The sequence below is a fragment of the Polyodon spathula genome, chromosome 26, assembly GCF_017654505.1.
Source record: "Polyodon spathula isolate WHYD16114869_AA chromosome 26, ASM1765450v1, whole genome shotgun sequence".
Lineage (NCBI taxonomy): Eukaryota > Metazoa > Chordata > Actinopteri > Acipenseriformes > Polyodontidae > Polyodon > Polyodon spathula.
In genome coordinates this window covers 1952646-1969263 of record NC_054559.1, presented here as the reverse complement: position 1 = coordinate 1969263, position 16618 = coordinate 1952646, and the positions used below count along the sequence as shown (strand labels likewise).

The window sequence follows — 16618 nt, the reverse complement described above, 5'->3', positions numbered from 1 at the left end:
CCCTGAGAAATAGTTTAAAGGTAGGGCTAAAGAAATTACCGTTTTGTTAATTTACACACATTTTGTACCATTAACGCCAGTTCTGACAGCACGGGGAGATGATGTCAGCGCCCAGAGTTAAAGGAAAGTTTCCTTCCAATTTTTTTTTTAAACCTCTTCCGTTTAGAAAACTCCACGATCATGCATGTGCCAGCAGAGGAAGTTAAAGTGATCACAAGAGATCATATACCACATTTGCAAAAAATAAAAAACACCACTCTACAGCAGGCAGTTCTCACAAATCCTGCTACGATGTCAACACAAAATGTGCTGCAAGTAATGTAAAAAGTGGTAAAAAATGTTGGACTGAATGGACTAAATGTTCAAAAACACAAAGTAACTGAGGCACACAAACATAGGAACATTTTTGAATTCCTAATTCCTGATTTCTTGTAGGAAATCCGTGTGCGGACCGACCCTTACTCGCAAATGCTTTTTACTGCATATAATTCATTCTATCTTCATATTTCGCAAGAAGCCTTGCTATATTTTTGGTTTTGTTTCAAAGAACAGATCTAACAGAAATATTTTAAAGCTAGAAAATTGAAGAGTCACCAAATTCACGAATTCTCGATAAAGATTACTCTGCTTTCTCTTTACTATCGTTTTCCAGTTTGGAAATTGTTACACTTCAGTTTTTCACTTTTTTCTCATATATGTGTATAGTGGCTCCATGCTGTTTTCTCGTATGTGTGTAGTGACTCCATGCTGTTTTCTCGTATGTGTGTAATGGCTCCATGCCGTTTTCTCGTATGTGTGTAGTGGCTCCATGCTGTTTTCTCATATGTGTGTAGGCTTGCATGCTGTTTTCTGTTCTCACTCTAGAAATTATAACATTCTCTGCTGCAATTTTACTCTGGCAGGAGTGATATGATTGATCGCTAGTATCCGTTGTACTGAAACGAGTGATTTCATAATAAATCAGACAAACGTCTTATAGTTGCAGTTATAAGACTAGCAGTGTTCTGAAATAAGGAAATCAATGACTGGACGTCATATCCTGTGCACTACGTGGGAGACCCAATGCATAGAAGCTTAATGTGTTTTTAATGCTTTTATATCGTAAATTGGCCAAGCAGGTGCTTTAAATTGAGTCAAAAGTTTTCAGCCACATATTTTCTATTGAAAGGATTCTATATTCACTGCCGCTACAGGTACCCTTTAAGTAGCTTTACATGTCATTTGAACTGCTTCTTCATTTCCACTGCTCTTTGATGGTGTTTGTAATCATTCAGAGCAGTTCTTTACTCAAATTTTGAGTCATCATTTCTCAAGCCTTTACCAGGCTTTTAGCTTATTTGAAGTATCCTATGTACACAGACTCAACAGCTGCCTTCACGGCATCATGTGACCTTTCCATTCTGCCAGCCTTGCCTACTCTACATTTATAAAAAGGAGAGTGGGCAGGGCTGGCAGGTCACATCGTGTGACAATCTGAATGGACACAGGTGGCAACTATATCCTAAATGAGATTGACTTTCAAAAATGAACATTTATTTTATTTGCAAAACCATGTTCTCACTGAAAGCACTTTAAAATATGTATAATTTAGCTTAACAGTACAAGAAACAGTCACAATCATGTAGACAAATGTTTCAACTAATACTTTCATCAATGTAACTTTTTCCCTGCTACAACACTGCCAATTCACACATACAGTATTATATAGCACCCTTACCCTGGTTGCTCCGGTCGTACACCGATCCTGGGATGAGTGCTTCCCTGGCATCATACATAGCTGTACTCATAAATCGTGCTCCCTGCAACAAATTAAACACTGTGAATCCAAACAAGCTAACGACTCAGGTTCCACTGACTACACTCACACTGATATTGATGTGTTACAGCCTTATACATTGCAATTATTTGTGTAATTGTAGAATACATTCGTTACATGTATTATAGTAACGGGCTACAATAAACCAGCATACTAAACAAGAACTCTGGTGGCAGGTGCGAGTCCCAGGTTTAGTTTTTAGCTGACAAATTTGCTGTGTTTTCTACACCAGGTGTGCCTGTATGTAGCCTAGCTGAAGGTATGGTCTTTCTCTATAGTGAGTCTGATTAGCCAAACACTTGGCATGGCGATCTTAGAAAACAGCAGCTGGAACACTCTGCTTCCCTGACGGAGTCGAGGAAAACACTGCTTATATTGCAAAGTGAATTACAGTCAAGGTGTATCACAACTGTATCTGAAAAAAGACTTTACTTTGTCAGTGTTTTTAAACACATAAAAGAGTGTGAAATTTTAAAAAAGGGGTTTTATATGTGATGCGTACATACATAGATCCCTGATTTACACATGTGGGTACCGGGGAAGACTCCATACTTTCCTTGTCTATGCTGCAATGCCTAGGTAGAACAAGTCTCAGTTCAGATTGCTGTATTGTAAAAACTTAACCCCAATTTCCTAGTTTTGTGAGCTTGTGTCGTAAACCTAACGTTTTTTGCAATAAATATAATGATTAGAATGTTCAAAACGGCAACTAAGAGATTAAACATTACATCCAAGGTGAAACATGCACCAAACAAAGGTAGGTAATCGAAACAAACTTTCATACCTTTCAACATTTGCTTTAAATATGTTAAACATGTTATTTGTCATTAAGAAAAACAAACAAACCTATCAAGTAACAGCACAGTTAGAGAGAATATTTACACACAGCTAGCATTAGTAAACAAAATGCCAGACAAACCTGAAATGAAAGCAAGATGTCTCAACTAAACCGGGTACGGAAAGCTAATTGAACTGTAATGCAGGTTTCATCTGGGGCTGTAGTATAAATGTATGGCTTTAAACTTTCAGCAGTATAACTGCATGCTTACTGTACATTAACACAGTTTAGGTTGCTGTTGTATGAAACATGAATAACATTTTCATCCAGGTAAAGCCTCCTTCAGTAACAGCTACTCACTGGATTTATAGTATTAACCAGCTTGCGAGGCTTGCTGAACTGCATGAGGCTCTCTCGCAGATTGTTCAGCGGTCCCTCAACCAGGACCTTCTGCTCCTTGTAATAGTTCAGAAGGTGGTTCCAGAGAGGCTGCTTGGACAAAGCCTTGGGGTTGCCAACAATAATCACACCATACCTACATAAAAACAGAAACAAGAAGACATCTGATTTCTCTCGCTATCATGAAAACAACCCAAACTCCCTTAATCATTCACTTTGCCAAGTGTTATAGGTTTAGAACTGTACCTTTCAGTTCAACGGTTATCAAAAATATGAATGCCAAATAAATATTAGGTAGTCTGTGTATTTATATAATAGTGCCTGTACAGTGTATTCTGATTTATTTCATATTCAACATTTCTACTCTCTTTCCATTAACAATTAAATGCTGTACACATAGTGTCTTCAACACAAATGCACATTACAGTAATTTATATAAAAATGTGATGGGGGGCTTTGATGATGGCTTTCATGATTGCTTACACACATTCACAACATGGATAAATTTAAATGTGTAGAATACTACATTTTAGATGTCTCAAATTAGAATGAAAACGATCTTACCTACTGAAAATCTGAATTTACTCCTAGAGAATATATAATAAAAATGGTCTCATACCTTGCCCTAGTAAGAGCCACATTGAGACGTCTGGGATCATTTAAGAATCCTATACCCTGATGTTCATTAGCTCTGACACAAGACAGAATGATGAAGTCTTTTTCACGTCCTTGGAAAGCATCGACACTGGCAATCTCAACCTCCTGGGAAAAAACAGCGACTGCTATTATAAAAACAAGATCAGCACCGATCCAAAGCAAGTTGAATTGGGATCTGGAATTATATTTATTGCTTCATTCACAAATTTAAAGTGTGGCCCTATTGCCCCTGTCCCTTATGTTAACAATAGCATACATATCAAACTAACTAAGAATACATCAATAACATTAAATGCCATGAGTTCTGAGATATATTACAATACCTGATAAAGTTTAGTGTGCAGAGAGCCACTGAACTGCATGTATTGCACCAAGTAAGAGCGCTGACCCTCATAGGGCGTAATAATTCCAATCTGGTCAGGTTTGGCTCCTGCTTTCAGAAGCTTTGTGGTGATCTTTTCCACATTAGCAGCCTCAGTTCTGTGAGAAAGAAGGTTAAATATTAGCAGGATTCACAATAAAGGACAAGCTTAAATCAGCTATTCGTCTAATTCAATCCTGCAATCTACATGTGCATTTTAATATCAACATAGCCTAAATTCATTCCTTACTGACAAAACTGAACTTCATTGTTATTATTATTTGTTTATTTAGCAGACACCTTTATCCAAGACGACTTGTGAACTATGCATCAGCTGCAGAGTCACTTACAACAACGCCTCACCCAAAAGACGGAGCACAACGAGGTTAAGTGACTTGTTCAGGGTCTCACAGCGAGTCAGTGGCTCAGCCAGGATTAGAACCGTGGACCTCCTGGTTACAAGCCTTTTTCATTAACTACTGGACCACACACAGCCTCCTTGTACTCAACATATGGGCATTTACTGTTTAAATATTTTAGCCCAGTGTTAAACATTTAGAATTTTACCTAAACATTTTACTATTGTCAAAAATATGCTGTACACGTAATCTTTTACACTTACACATGTGGCATTTTATAAGTGACAGAGGGCTTCTCACAATGGCTTTTCCAATGGTTACAAACATTCCAACATGTTAATTTAAATGTTTCTAAAATTGTATGAACTCATAATTTCAAAACATACCTGTTCAAGTAGGAAGTTCCTGAGCTTGCAATTTCTTCCTGTCCTTGAGTTACATAGAAGAACATGGGCTTGTCTGGCTGTGGCCATTGGAAGTCAAACCCCTTCTTAATGCGGTCAGCTAGAGAGAGAAAGAAAAAAAAAAAGTATGTTTATTGTATTGAAAATCTGTTTGGTGGATTAGACAATCAGTGACCCATTCAACCCAAAATCTCAGTGTCTCTTGCTATACTAAAGCTCTCATTTGTGTAGAAGACAGACCTGGGTACAGTAAATACCCGAGAGACAAACAAAGAGTCTGGTTACACCAGCAGCCCATTTGTATATCCAGTGCTCTTCGGATATACATTCTAGGCAATACAAGAAATTTAAGTCTAATGAAGTCTAATGAGGAGAGGAGATACCTCAGTCACAACATTTGCATATTTTTGCGGCGTGTTGTAAGATCTCAGAAGACGCCAAAAGCACATTCCATTTTCAAATACAATTTTTTGTAGCCGTAACACAATGTCAAATTTGTTGGATTTCGTTCTAGAGCTTACCTGCAGTGACTCCGTTCTGAAGGGAACCCTCATAGAAGATGTTGGATGGAAAGGCGCTGAGTGCTGGGTGCATACGGTACTGTACTTGCAAACGAATGGGACGGATCCCCAGCACCACCAGCCGTTCAAACAGAGACTGGGACAGGCCTGCTTTGGCTGCTTTCTTACACATGACAACAGGACCTAGCTGGCAATGATCACCAACAAGGATCAACTATATCAAATAAAAAAAAAAGACAGACAATACGCTTATATTTGTAATTTTCTTGAAATGAACACAGATGTTCACAAGTACCGAACTGCAATTGTATACAAACGGTGTAATAGTTTAGACTTTAACGGTAAACACAAATATTACAAAACGTTTACCTGGAAATGTCCTGTTTAATAAAAACAAAAAATCAGTTAGCGGGAAGTTAAAAGTAGCAGGATTCCAAAAAAATCGAGCTTTACACGCCCCCACATGTTGCTACAACTCATTAAAAATAACTTACTATAATTTTTTTTTTATTGTTAATACCCTGACAACTCTTAAACTTACACTCAAAGCTCTTTCCAAAATGCTCCAGTGCGCTAGGGTTTGAGATCGGTCTTCTAAATCAGTGGTTCCCAACCCTGGTCCTGGGGACCCCCTGAGTCTGCTGGTCCTGGGGACCCCCTGAGTCTGCTGGTCCTAGGGACCCCCTGAGTCTGCTGGTTTTCATTCCAACCGAGCTCTCAAATACTTAACTAGACCCTTAATTGAAGTGATAATTTGCTTAATTATACCTTTATAATTGCTTTCAGCTCTAAACAGTTGCAGAGTTCAAGTTATTTATAAAATGTTATTGAACTCTGCAACTGTTTAAGAGCTGAAAACAATTAAGAATGTATAATTAAGAAATCACTTAAACTACTCTATGATAACATGCTTGTGTGTTATCTGCCCATACCCTTTACTGATTTGAATTCTCAGCTTTTCTCTTTCAACAGACAATGTGGAATGAAAAAAGATGTGCAACTGGATGTTCAATTTAACCATGCAGGTTTTAGATCTTACCAAATGTCTGTTGCTTTGCAGTGCACAATTTCAGTTTCTTAAGCACTATATATATATATATATATATATATATATATATACACACACACACACACACACACACACACACACATATATATATATATATATATATATATATATATATATATACACGCACACACAGTACCAGTCAAAAGTTTGAGTACACTTGCTGGAAACTAGGTTTTTATCATAATTGACAATGTTTTATGTTGTATACGTTTCTGTAAATACCTGAAAATGAAAACATATATTACAATATACAAAATATAAGCAGTATAAAAGCAATGTTCAAGAAAATTGAAAATTGTCTCTAAATCTTTGACTCCTCAAAATAGCCACCCTTTATAACAGCCTCACAAACACGAGGCATTCGGTTAACAAGTTTTTGCAGGAAATCACCTAACATGTCTTCCCAGCTTTTCTGCAGCAATTCCCAGAGATGTAAGGCACTTGTGGGTAGCTTTGCTTTGACTCCTGTCCAGTTCGTCCCATACAAGTTCTATGGGATTGAGGTCTGGAGACTGGGCAGGCCAGGTCATTAGATTGAGTTGTCCTTCACTTTCCTTCTTCGCCAGATAGTTCTTGCACAAGTTTGAGGTGTGTTTCGGGTCATTATCTTGCTGAAGAATGAAGGACTGTCCGACTAGCCGTAATCCTGATGGAATGGCATGCCTCTGAAGTACGCTATGATAGCCATGCTGGTTGAGCTTGCCATGGACTTGGTAAAGATCACCAACTCTGTCACCAGCAAAGCAACCCCAGACCTTGACAGTGGGAACCACACATGCAGAACTCATGCGCTCACCCTCTCTGCGTCTTACAAATACTTGGCAGTTGGACCCAAATATTTTAAATTTAGACACATGGGTCCATAAAACCAACTTCCACTCCTCAAATGTCCAGTTTCTGTGATTTTTGGCCCAGTCAAGTCGCTTCCTCTTATTTTGCACTCTTAACAATGGTTTCTTTGCAGCAATTCCTCCAGTTAGGCCAGCTTCACACAATCTCCCCTGAACAGTTGATGTTGAAACAACTGTACTTCTAGTAGCACTTATCTAAGCTTGTATTTCAGGGGCAGTTAATGGCAGGTTTCGAGACTTGTGACTCGAATGAACTTGCTCTCTGATTCTGAGGTCACCCTTGGCCTGCTTAACCTTGTTCGGTCCTCATGAGTGCCACTTTCTTCAGATCGTTTGATGGTCTTGGCCACAGCAGTTACAGACACTTGCAAAGTTCTTGCGATTTGTCTTAAAGATTGAGCTTCATTTCTTAAAGTAACAAAGACACTTTTATACTTAGGTCAGTGTTCTAACACCGTGTTATACACATTTCACTTTTAACTGGGGCTTCAGACTGAAATCCCCTGCTTTGGGTGACCATTTCATTGCAATAGATTTACATTTTCATTTAAAAATTAAATTTGTGAATGCAATTCACTTATGATTATCAGCTTATATAAGTACATATACCATATAATGAAATATTAAGTATTTATAGATAAGTTAAAAGCATAGATAATCATGAAAAACCTGGTTTCAAGCAGGTGTACTCAAACTTTTGACTGGTACTGTGTGTGTGTATATATATATATATATATATATATATATATATATATATATATATATATATATATATATATATATATATATATATATACATACATACATACACACACACACACACATATATATATATATATATATATATATATATATATATATATATATATATATATATACACACACATACACACACATACATACATATACACACACACACACACACAGTGCCTTGAAAAAGTATTCAGCTCCCATTCCTTTTTTCACATTTAGAGTCTCAGATTCAGAGTCTGAAATAGATTAAATTAGGATTTTTTCCCCACTGATCAACAAAGCCTTGAGCACCATGTCAAATCAAAAGAAAAATATCAAAAGCGTTCAACAATTTAATAAAAAAGAAAAACAGAAACTATCAAATTAAAAAAGTATTCATACCTTTTGTAATTGCAAGCCTAAATTTGCTCAGGTGCAATATATTACCTCAACAAGTCATACAATTTGTTGATGGACTCCATCTGTGTACGAAATTAGTGGAACACCTGCTTTAAATTAATCTGTGAGGATAAATACCACTCTCTCTGTATGGTCCCACAGTATGGTAGAGACTTTGAAAAGAAAGAATCAAAATGAAGACGAAAGAGCATTCTAAGCAAGTCGGATGCGATTATAGAGAAGCACAAATCTGGGGAAGGGTACAAAACCATTTCAAAGACACTGAACATCCCTCGGAGCTCAGTGCAGTCCATCGTACAGAAGTGGGAAAAATACAAAACTGCCACCACACTACCTAGATCAGGCCACCCCTCTAAACTTAGTTGCCGGACAAAAAGGGCACTTCTAGGGAAGCTACTGTGAGGCCAACTGTGACTCTGAATGAGTTACAGAAGTCAGTGGCTGCGATGGACGATGATGTTCATGTATCAACAACTTCCAAGGCATTCCACAAAAATGGCCTTTATGGGAGAGTGGCAAGGAAGAAGCCCTGGCTGGAAAAAAAAAAGAAAAACATATCCTTGCCCGCAGAGAGTTTGCTAAACGTCACCTAGAAGATACTGCAGTTATGTGGCAGAACGTCTTCTGGTCTGATGAGACTAAAGTGGAAATTGTTGGCCTGAACGCCAAGCAGTATGTGTGGTGCAAATCGAACACTGCACACCAGCCAGGTAACACCATCCCCACCGTAAAGTATGGCGGTGGTAGCATCATGTTATGGGGATGCTTTTCAGCAGCAGGGACTGGCAATATCGTCAGGATTGATGGGAGGATGAATGACGCACAATACAGATAAATCCTGGATAAAAACCTGCACCCCTCTGCCCAAAAACTCAAACTGCGGAAGAAGTTTGTCTTTCAACAGGACAATGATCCAAAGCATACTGCCAGAGCAACACTGGAGTGGCTTAAAATGAAGAAAATAGTTGTTCTTGAGTGGCCCAGTCAGTGTACTGACCTTAATCCCATCGAAAATCTGTGGCAAGACCTCAAAATCACTGTCTATCACCATTCCCCAACTATCTTGACACAGCTTGAGCAATTTTGCAAGGAGGAATGGGCAAATATTGCTACATCACGGTGTGCAAAGTTAACAGAGACTTAACCGAAAAGACTACTGGCTTTAACAGCTGCCAGAGGTGGTTCAACCAAGTATTGACCCAGGAGGATGAATACTTAAAAAATGATGACATTTTATTTTTTTATTTTTTATTATTTTATTGTTTACTATTTTCTTAGAATGTGTGACTCAAAAAAAAAAAAAAAAAAATCCCAATCTAATGCATCAAAATCCCAGGCTGTGAAACTCTAATGTGAAAAAAGGGATGGAGGCTGAATAAATTTTCAAGGCACTGTATATATATCAAAAAAATTATTTCTACTTATTTTAATATTGGGTTGGAGAAGCTTTGTGATGTATATTGGAAGTTGTCTTGGTGTTAGATGTTGCTTCTATGTCTACTTATTCCTGCATTACCTGTTTTGCTCCCAACACCACAGGCACCATGCATTCAGGTTCAGTAGCTTGGGTACTCTCATCAATCAGAATTGAGCGGAATTGCATTTTAGCTAAACGTGGGTCCCCGGCTCCAACACAGGTGCAACAGATCACATCAGCATTCTAAAAGGGAAACACACAACTGTGAAAAACCTGCTGGAGTCAAACCAAAAAACAAAGACTGTAGAAATGAGAGAAAGTCTCACCATCAGTAGCTCCCTTTCAGCTGTGCGCTTCAATGCTCGATAGCGCTTCTCATCTGCAGAGGACAATTCCCCAGTTTCATCTTTCAGCTGTTGCAACTTCTGAAGTTCAGGCATACTGAAATACAAGATTCACAATTTTAAAAATGACCTTATAAAACAATGTCTGCTGCTGTTTTATTATCTGCTAAAAGATAATCAAAAACTAGCATATAAAAGAACAGAACCTCTGAACATGTGTATAAGCAGCCACATAACTGCAGTGTCTAATCCTAACAGTGTAATTTAGTAGAGGCTCTATTGTAACAGGACCAAATATCTGAATATTCAAACAAACATTGTTTGAAATGTATTCAGTGAGAAAAAATGATCGATTCATTTAACATAATTTATAAAAAACCAATGCATAACAACATCTGAATTAAATACATTTTACTATACAGAAGTTTCTTTCCTTTCAATAATAGGCAACTTGTACAAAATTATGCTTTTGCTTTCCAGCTAATTCGAAATAACAGAATATTTATTTAAAACTTTGAAAAATTATTAAACATGAAAAACCTGTGTTTGTTACATTACAACATTGAGTTGTATTGTCCATTCCCCCAAACATATATTTTTTAAAGTCAGGAATGTGTGTATTCTTACCTATCCATGTTACGGATCTGGTTGTGCAATGCCAAGAAAGATACAGGAGAATCAATGGCTTCCCTGCTCTTAGCACAAAGCCTTACAACTTTAAGTCCAGTCTGGTGAATTTTCTCCGTCAGCTGATCCACAGCAATGTTACTTGGAGCACACACGAGCACTGGTCTGAAAAATGTTTTTTAAAAAGAGAATTTAGTAATTTATGTATTCAAATCTATCTCCATGGCACGTACAAAACGGAAGACAACTCTTACCCATTGCCCTGCCTGGCCAGATGGTACACAATGGTAGCAGATGTAACAGTTTTTCCTGTCCCTGGGGGGCCCTGAATAAGGCTGAGAGGACGCTGAAGCACAGTCTTCACTGCATAAACCTGGACAGAACACAGGGGAGAAAATGCCTCCATTAATGCACCTTAAACTAGTATGTCAGTAACATACAACCCCGCTATGGCTGTAAATGCAAAATTAGAGCCAACAGTATGAAAACAGTTGACGCCTATACCATAACCTCAACAGCATGTATACTATTATAGATTAAGAAATTGATTAAGAGCTTCATGAAAATTGGGGGAGTGGTATTTAAGACCTAGATTTAATTAGGTAAGCAAATAAGGTTTTACTATTACATATTACTGTAAAAGTATGGTAAAATTGTGTAAAACTTCAAATGTAAGTGTGACATACAGATGATTGTAGAGGCACCCCCACAATCTGATACTTCCAATAATTGATTCTAGAAAATATTAAAACCAAGTTTAATAAGCAGTTTTTCAGATGCTAACATGTAAGTGACATACTGAGGTGTATCATGGTAATGCATATTAAAATGACTCAATTGGTAGAATAACTTGTTCAAGATACTTGTAAAAATGTGAGTGTGACTTAGATGGACAAATGTACGGACAGACGCCCCCATATATCTCTAGAGTATAATCTTCTCAATAACATGATAATGGTAATACTAAGTTTCATTACAATTGCGTAAGCAATTTCCCCATGGAAAAATGTAAGGTGTGACATACAGACGTACTGTATGACTGCCTCCACTGTACTGTATCCCCATTTCATCCCCTGCGGGTATAAAAAAAGCATTGTATTCTAACTAATTCAATACAGAAAGTGTGCTCTAAACTTTTCCAGAATTTGACCAAAAGCTCAAAACACAACCTGAGAATGGTTAAGGTCAGGGAGCCCATGGGCAGTGAAGCGCTTCGGCAGCTGACACTTTATGATGACATCTTCCACTTCGTGCCCCAGCAGTTTATGGTAAATGTATCCAGACACAGAGGTCTCATCCACTGCAAAGGTCTTCAGAGCACTTTGCATCCTGTATGAAAGCAGATTCAAAACAAGAAGGAAATAGGTTAATAAATGCCCGTTGACATGGTAAAAGCTTCATTTGAAATATTTAAAACAGTGAATCAGTGAAAGGCTCTTGCACAGTAGCTGAATAATGTAAGCAATAATTAATATTCATCATATTAAATCAGTAAGGCAGGATCAAATATTGTAATATTCAAACAAACACTGCATGAAAGCTTTGCTTACATTTGTTCCTGTAGCAACGTAATGTATATACTACGGCTGTTCCAATTAACAGATTAAAGAGTTGATAGCAGATACATTTTTTAAAAATAGAGCAGAATTTTATTTTTGTATATGAAATAAAATTAACCAATAGAAGATATGCATTTTCTCTGCATCAGTCCAAACATAAGTGAGCAGAGGCAGGACATACAGATCTTAGTAGATTTAACCCTTTGCAATCCATTTATTCAGTGCTTTTCAGGCGTGTCAGGTCCAATTTATTTTTACACGTGCTGTTTAATTTTTTTTTTTTCCCCCAGAGTAAAACAAGTTTTTAAAAGGCATTGAATTGCAAAGGGACACTCAATACTGTACCTCCAGCCAAGCCCTGCTGTGTTTTTCACACAGTACCGTGAAAGTATTTGCCCCGTCTGATTTTCTGCATTTTTGCATATTTTTGACACTGAATGTTACCAGATCTTCAACCAAACTCAAATATTACATAAAAGGAACCCAGAGTGAACAAATAACAGAAAATTGTGTATTTATTTCATTTATTTATTAAAGAAAGTTATGCAACACCCAATGCCCCTGTGTGAAAAAGTGATCGTCCCCTTACACCACCTTTAGCAGCAATAACTGCAACCAAAAGTTTCCCGTCGTTATTGATCAGTCTCTCACAGCATCGTGGAGGAATTTTGGCTCACTCCTTCATGCAGAACTGCTTCAAGTCAGTGACACTTGAAATGTTTTCAAGCATAAACTGGACTTAGGTCTGGACTTTGACTAGGCCATTCCAAAACTTAACATTTCTTGTTCTTCAACCATTCTGGATGTAGACTTGCTTGTGCGTTTCAGATCACTGTCTTCGTGCATGACCCAGCTGTGCTTCACCTTCAGCTCACGGACGGATGGCCTTACATTCTGCAGAATTCTCTGATAGAGAGCAGAATTCATGGCTCCTTTATGATGGCAAGTCGTCCAGGTCCTGATGCAGCAAAGCATCCCCAAATCATGACACTAACACCACCATGCTTGACCGTTGGTATGAGGTTCTTACTGTGGAATGCAGTGTTTGGTTTTTGCCAGACATAACAGGGCCCATGTTGGCCAAAAAGTTCCACTTTTGACTCATCTGTCCATAGAACATTGTTGCAGAACTCTGGAGGATCATCCAGGTGATTTCTGGCAAATTTGAGACAAGCACTCATGTTCTTTGTGAGCAGGGGTTTCTGCCTTGCTATTCTGCCATGAATCCCATTTTTGCCCAGTGTCTCCGACGGTGGAGTCATGAACACTGACCTTAGCCGAGACGAGAGAGGCCTGCAGATCCCTGGATGTTGTTCTAGGGTTCTTTGTGACTTTCTGGACGATTTTACGCCTTGCTCTTGGAGAGATTTTGGCAGGACGGCCACTCCTGAGAAGATTCACTGCTGTCCCAAACTTTCTCCATTTGGACAATATGGCTCTGACTGTGGTTTTGTGGAGCCACAGAGCCTTAAAAATGGCTTTGTAACCCTTTCCAGACTGATAGGCATCAACAACTTTTTTCCAGAGGTCTTCAGGAATTTCTTTTGATTGTGGCATGATGTGCCTCTAGAACCTGTGTGCTGACAACTTGCTCTGATGGTAAGGGCCAAAGTTAGTCAGAGTTATATTGGGCAGGGCTAGCCCAAATCAGGCCCGATTGTTAACCAAAGTATTCAAGCAGCTGACCCTAATTATTCCTTTAAATGGGTTCAGTTGCATATTTGATTATCTTACACACCAAACTTTGGTGTCATTTTTTTCTCTCACACTGGGAACACTTGTAAAGGTACCGAGTACGGGACACTTACCAAGGAGTACTCGGTGCTTTTCAGTGGAAACCTCCTTGGATTGTTTCTCTTTCAGACTGGATGTGTGCTGAGTACACTTGGAAATGTACTGAGTTCACTTCCATCTTTTCAAGTGTACCGAGAACACTTCCCTTTCATAATACACATCTGCAATTGTACCGAGAACATCAAAAAACAGCTAATAGCTAATAAATAGCAAATAAAACAAAACTCGGTACAGTTTGACACATGACATGTAAAAACACATGAATTTTACATTTGGCAGCCTTCATTTAATATAATTTAATATAATATAATAAAACGTTTTGCACTTACTGTTCATTAGCCACTTCTCATGCATTTTTATTTTTTTTAAACATATTCTATTCTGTGGCAGAAAGATCCTTATGCAGCTGATCTAGATGATGCAGTAGCAGTATTCCGATCTTGGCAAAACCGAACACAAAGCAATTGTTTTCTTTATAGCACTGGGACAAATACGCATCTTAATTAAAATGTTTTCACGTCACCACATTTACAAATGAAAGTAAAACTACTGTAACGGGGTGACCCACGTCACTATTTAGATATGTTTGATTTTATTATTGTAGTATATTCACGTTTTGATTTGTCACATTTGGTTTAATGTTTGTTTTACTTTAACACATTTATAAAGCATGTTTATTTTGGCACCTTACTTTGTTGTGGATTTGCACAGATCTCACTGGCATGTTGATGTTCTCCTGTTTTCAGCCCCTATAGGTGCTAATTGAATAATTGAGAATCTGAGCACCTGGTATAAAAGTTCCTGATTTCATCCATTTGAGAGATTGGATTTGGTCGTTGTGATGTGAACCCAGGTTTGTATGGAGTGGAGGTTGGACACACAGTCAGTAGGAGCAGAGAATGAATTCGATTTGTTTGTGTTCGGCGATGGGTTTTAGTAAGCCCCGTCTCCACGATTGTCTCGAGCAGCACTGCACTATGTTTTTAATTATAATTGACCATGTATTTTTTTATTGAACAGTGCAAATCCCATGCCGTGACTTATTCTGGATTTGTCCTATTTGGTAAATATAGTTAACCACCTATATTTAATAAAATGATGTTCATTGCCCTGCATATTGTTGTGGTTTTAGTTTATGTCCTTCTGGTATTCTGCCTGGCTGATCCTACCGCGATCGAAAAGAACGAGTGCCCCATCCGGGTGCTACAGTACCATTCAAGTGAAACCACTGCATGAGAGAAGTGTGAATGAAATACAACCCTGTAGCTTTATCATTATTATAACTTCGTGCTCAGACTATCTTCTTGTGGGATCTGCTGTTTCCACAAAATCTCACCCAGAGTTTGTAGTATCTCAGCTACTGGCACTACTACAAAAACAAGTGAACATTTGTTTATTATATATGCCTGCCTAATACAACATATATGACATTTAAATATTCTTAATCCTCGATTGTTTTATATGTGGCTGTTTTTTTTAATTAAAAATAACTTGGTTAAAAATAACTTTTAAAGTTTATCATCCGATAGCACAGTTAGCTAAAGCGTAAGTACAATATTTCTACAGCTGCAGAAGAGACAACGGAAATGCTTTTCTTCATCTCCATGAAGTGACATCTTAAATTTCAAGGTATGCTACAATGATGGCAATAATACTGTTGTATACAAAATTATTCTGGTTTTAGTTCCCACCAAGTTACATCAGTTACTGAACTAAATTTAATTGACACTTTGGTACATTTGACGTTCGCAACTGAACCGAGAACATTTTTTTTCACACTGAAGCAAAAAAAAGCGAACTGTCCCCAGAACGGATGCAACCATGCCGAGACCACCTCTTCCATGTAGTCTCGGGATGGTTTGTTTTAATCGTTCCTGGGAACATTTGGAGCTTCTACACTTCAGGGCAAACATTCCAAACTCAAACAAACCGTACCGGGAAAAGGAATATCAGCCAAGAGTGAATGGGGCCTCAGATTCCCTCTATATACTACTATAACCCACAAAAAGATTTAACCCCATTCAATGTGAAAGACTGTGCAAAAATGCAGAAAATCAGACAGGGGGCAAATACTTTTTCATGGTACTGTACCTCTGTATAGATGTGCATACTGATAAATCCTCTCGTGATCACTTGTTTATCACCAAACTCCTCAATAATGCGATCTAAGTCATTATTTTATTACTATAACATCTCAAAAAGCTCTGTAAATGTCTGCGATATTCTTTGAGCGCTGGATACAGAAGCAGCTATATCCTTTATTTATGTCCGAGCTATCTGTGATGCATGGGGCCATCAGATACACCCCTTTTTTCCAGATTCTATCAGTCTCACTCGGCCATTGAAAGGTTTTCTCTACTTTTTCCAGAGAAAAAACAACTAGAGACCTGTGCTTTACGTCTTTTTAATGATGTCGGACATCGGACTGGAAATGGAAAATTGTAATGTCAGACCTGGTCTGACATAGGACCGCAAAGGGTTAACCAATGGGAGAGTCAAAGCCTGCCCCT

At 38.1% G+C, this 16618-nt stretch overlaps 1 protein-coding gene across 3 annotated transcripts in view; it reads right to left on the bottom strand.

Annotated features, from left to right (window-relative positions):
- Positions 1–16618, bottom strand: part of LOC121300641 (regulator of nonsense transcripts 1-like) — a 64973-nt gene that overhangs the window by 5618 nt on the left and 42737 nt on the right. For all 3 annotated transcript variants that reach the window (XM_041229276.1, XM_041229277.1, XM_041229278.1), the window contains exons 10-20: positions 11925–12084; positions 11010–11128; positions 10756–10920; positions 10111–10225; positions 9884–10027; positions 5296–5509; positions 4757–4874; positions 3974–4130; positions 3613–3755; positions 2955–3129; positions 1718–1799 (exon numbers count right to left, since the gene is read on the bottom strand). In XM_041229276.1, the coding sequence (XP_041085210.1) occupies positions 1718–1799; positions 2955–3129; positions 3613–3755; positions 3974–4130; positions 4757–4874; positions 5296–5509; positions 9884–10027; positions 10111–10225; positions 10756–10920; positions 11010–11128; positions 11925–12084 (1592 nt within the window). The remainder of the gene's footprint in view (positions 1–1717; positions 1800–2954; positions 3130–3612; positions 3756–3973; positions 4131–4756; positions 4875–5295; positions 5510–9883; positions 10028–10110; positions 10226–10755; positions 10921–11009; positions 11129–11924; positions 12085–16618) is intronic.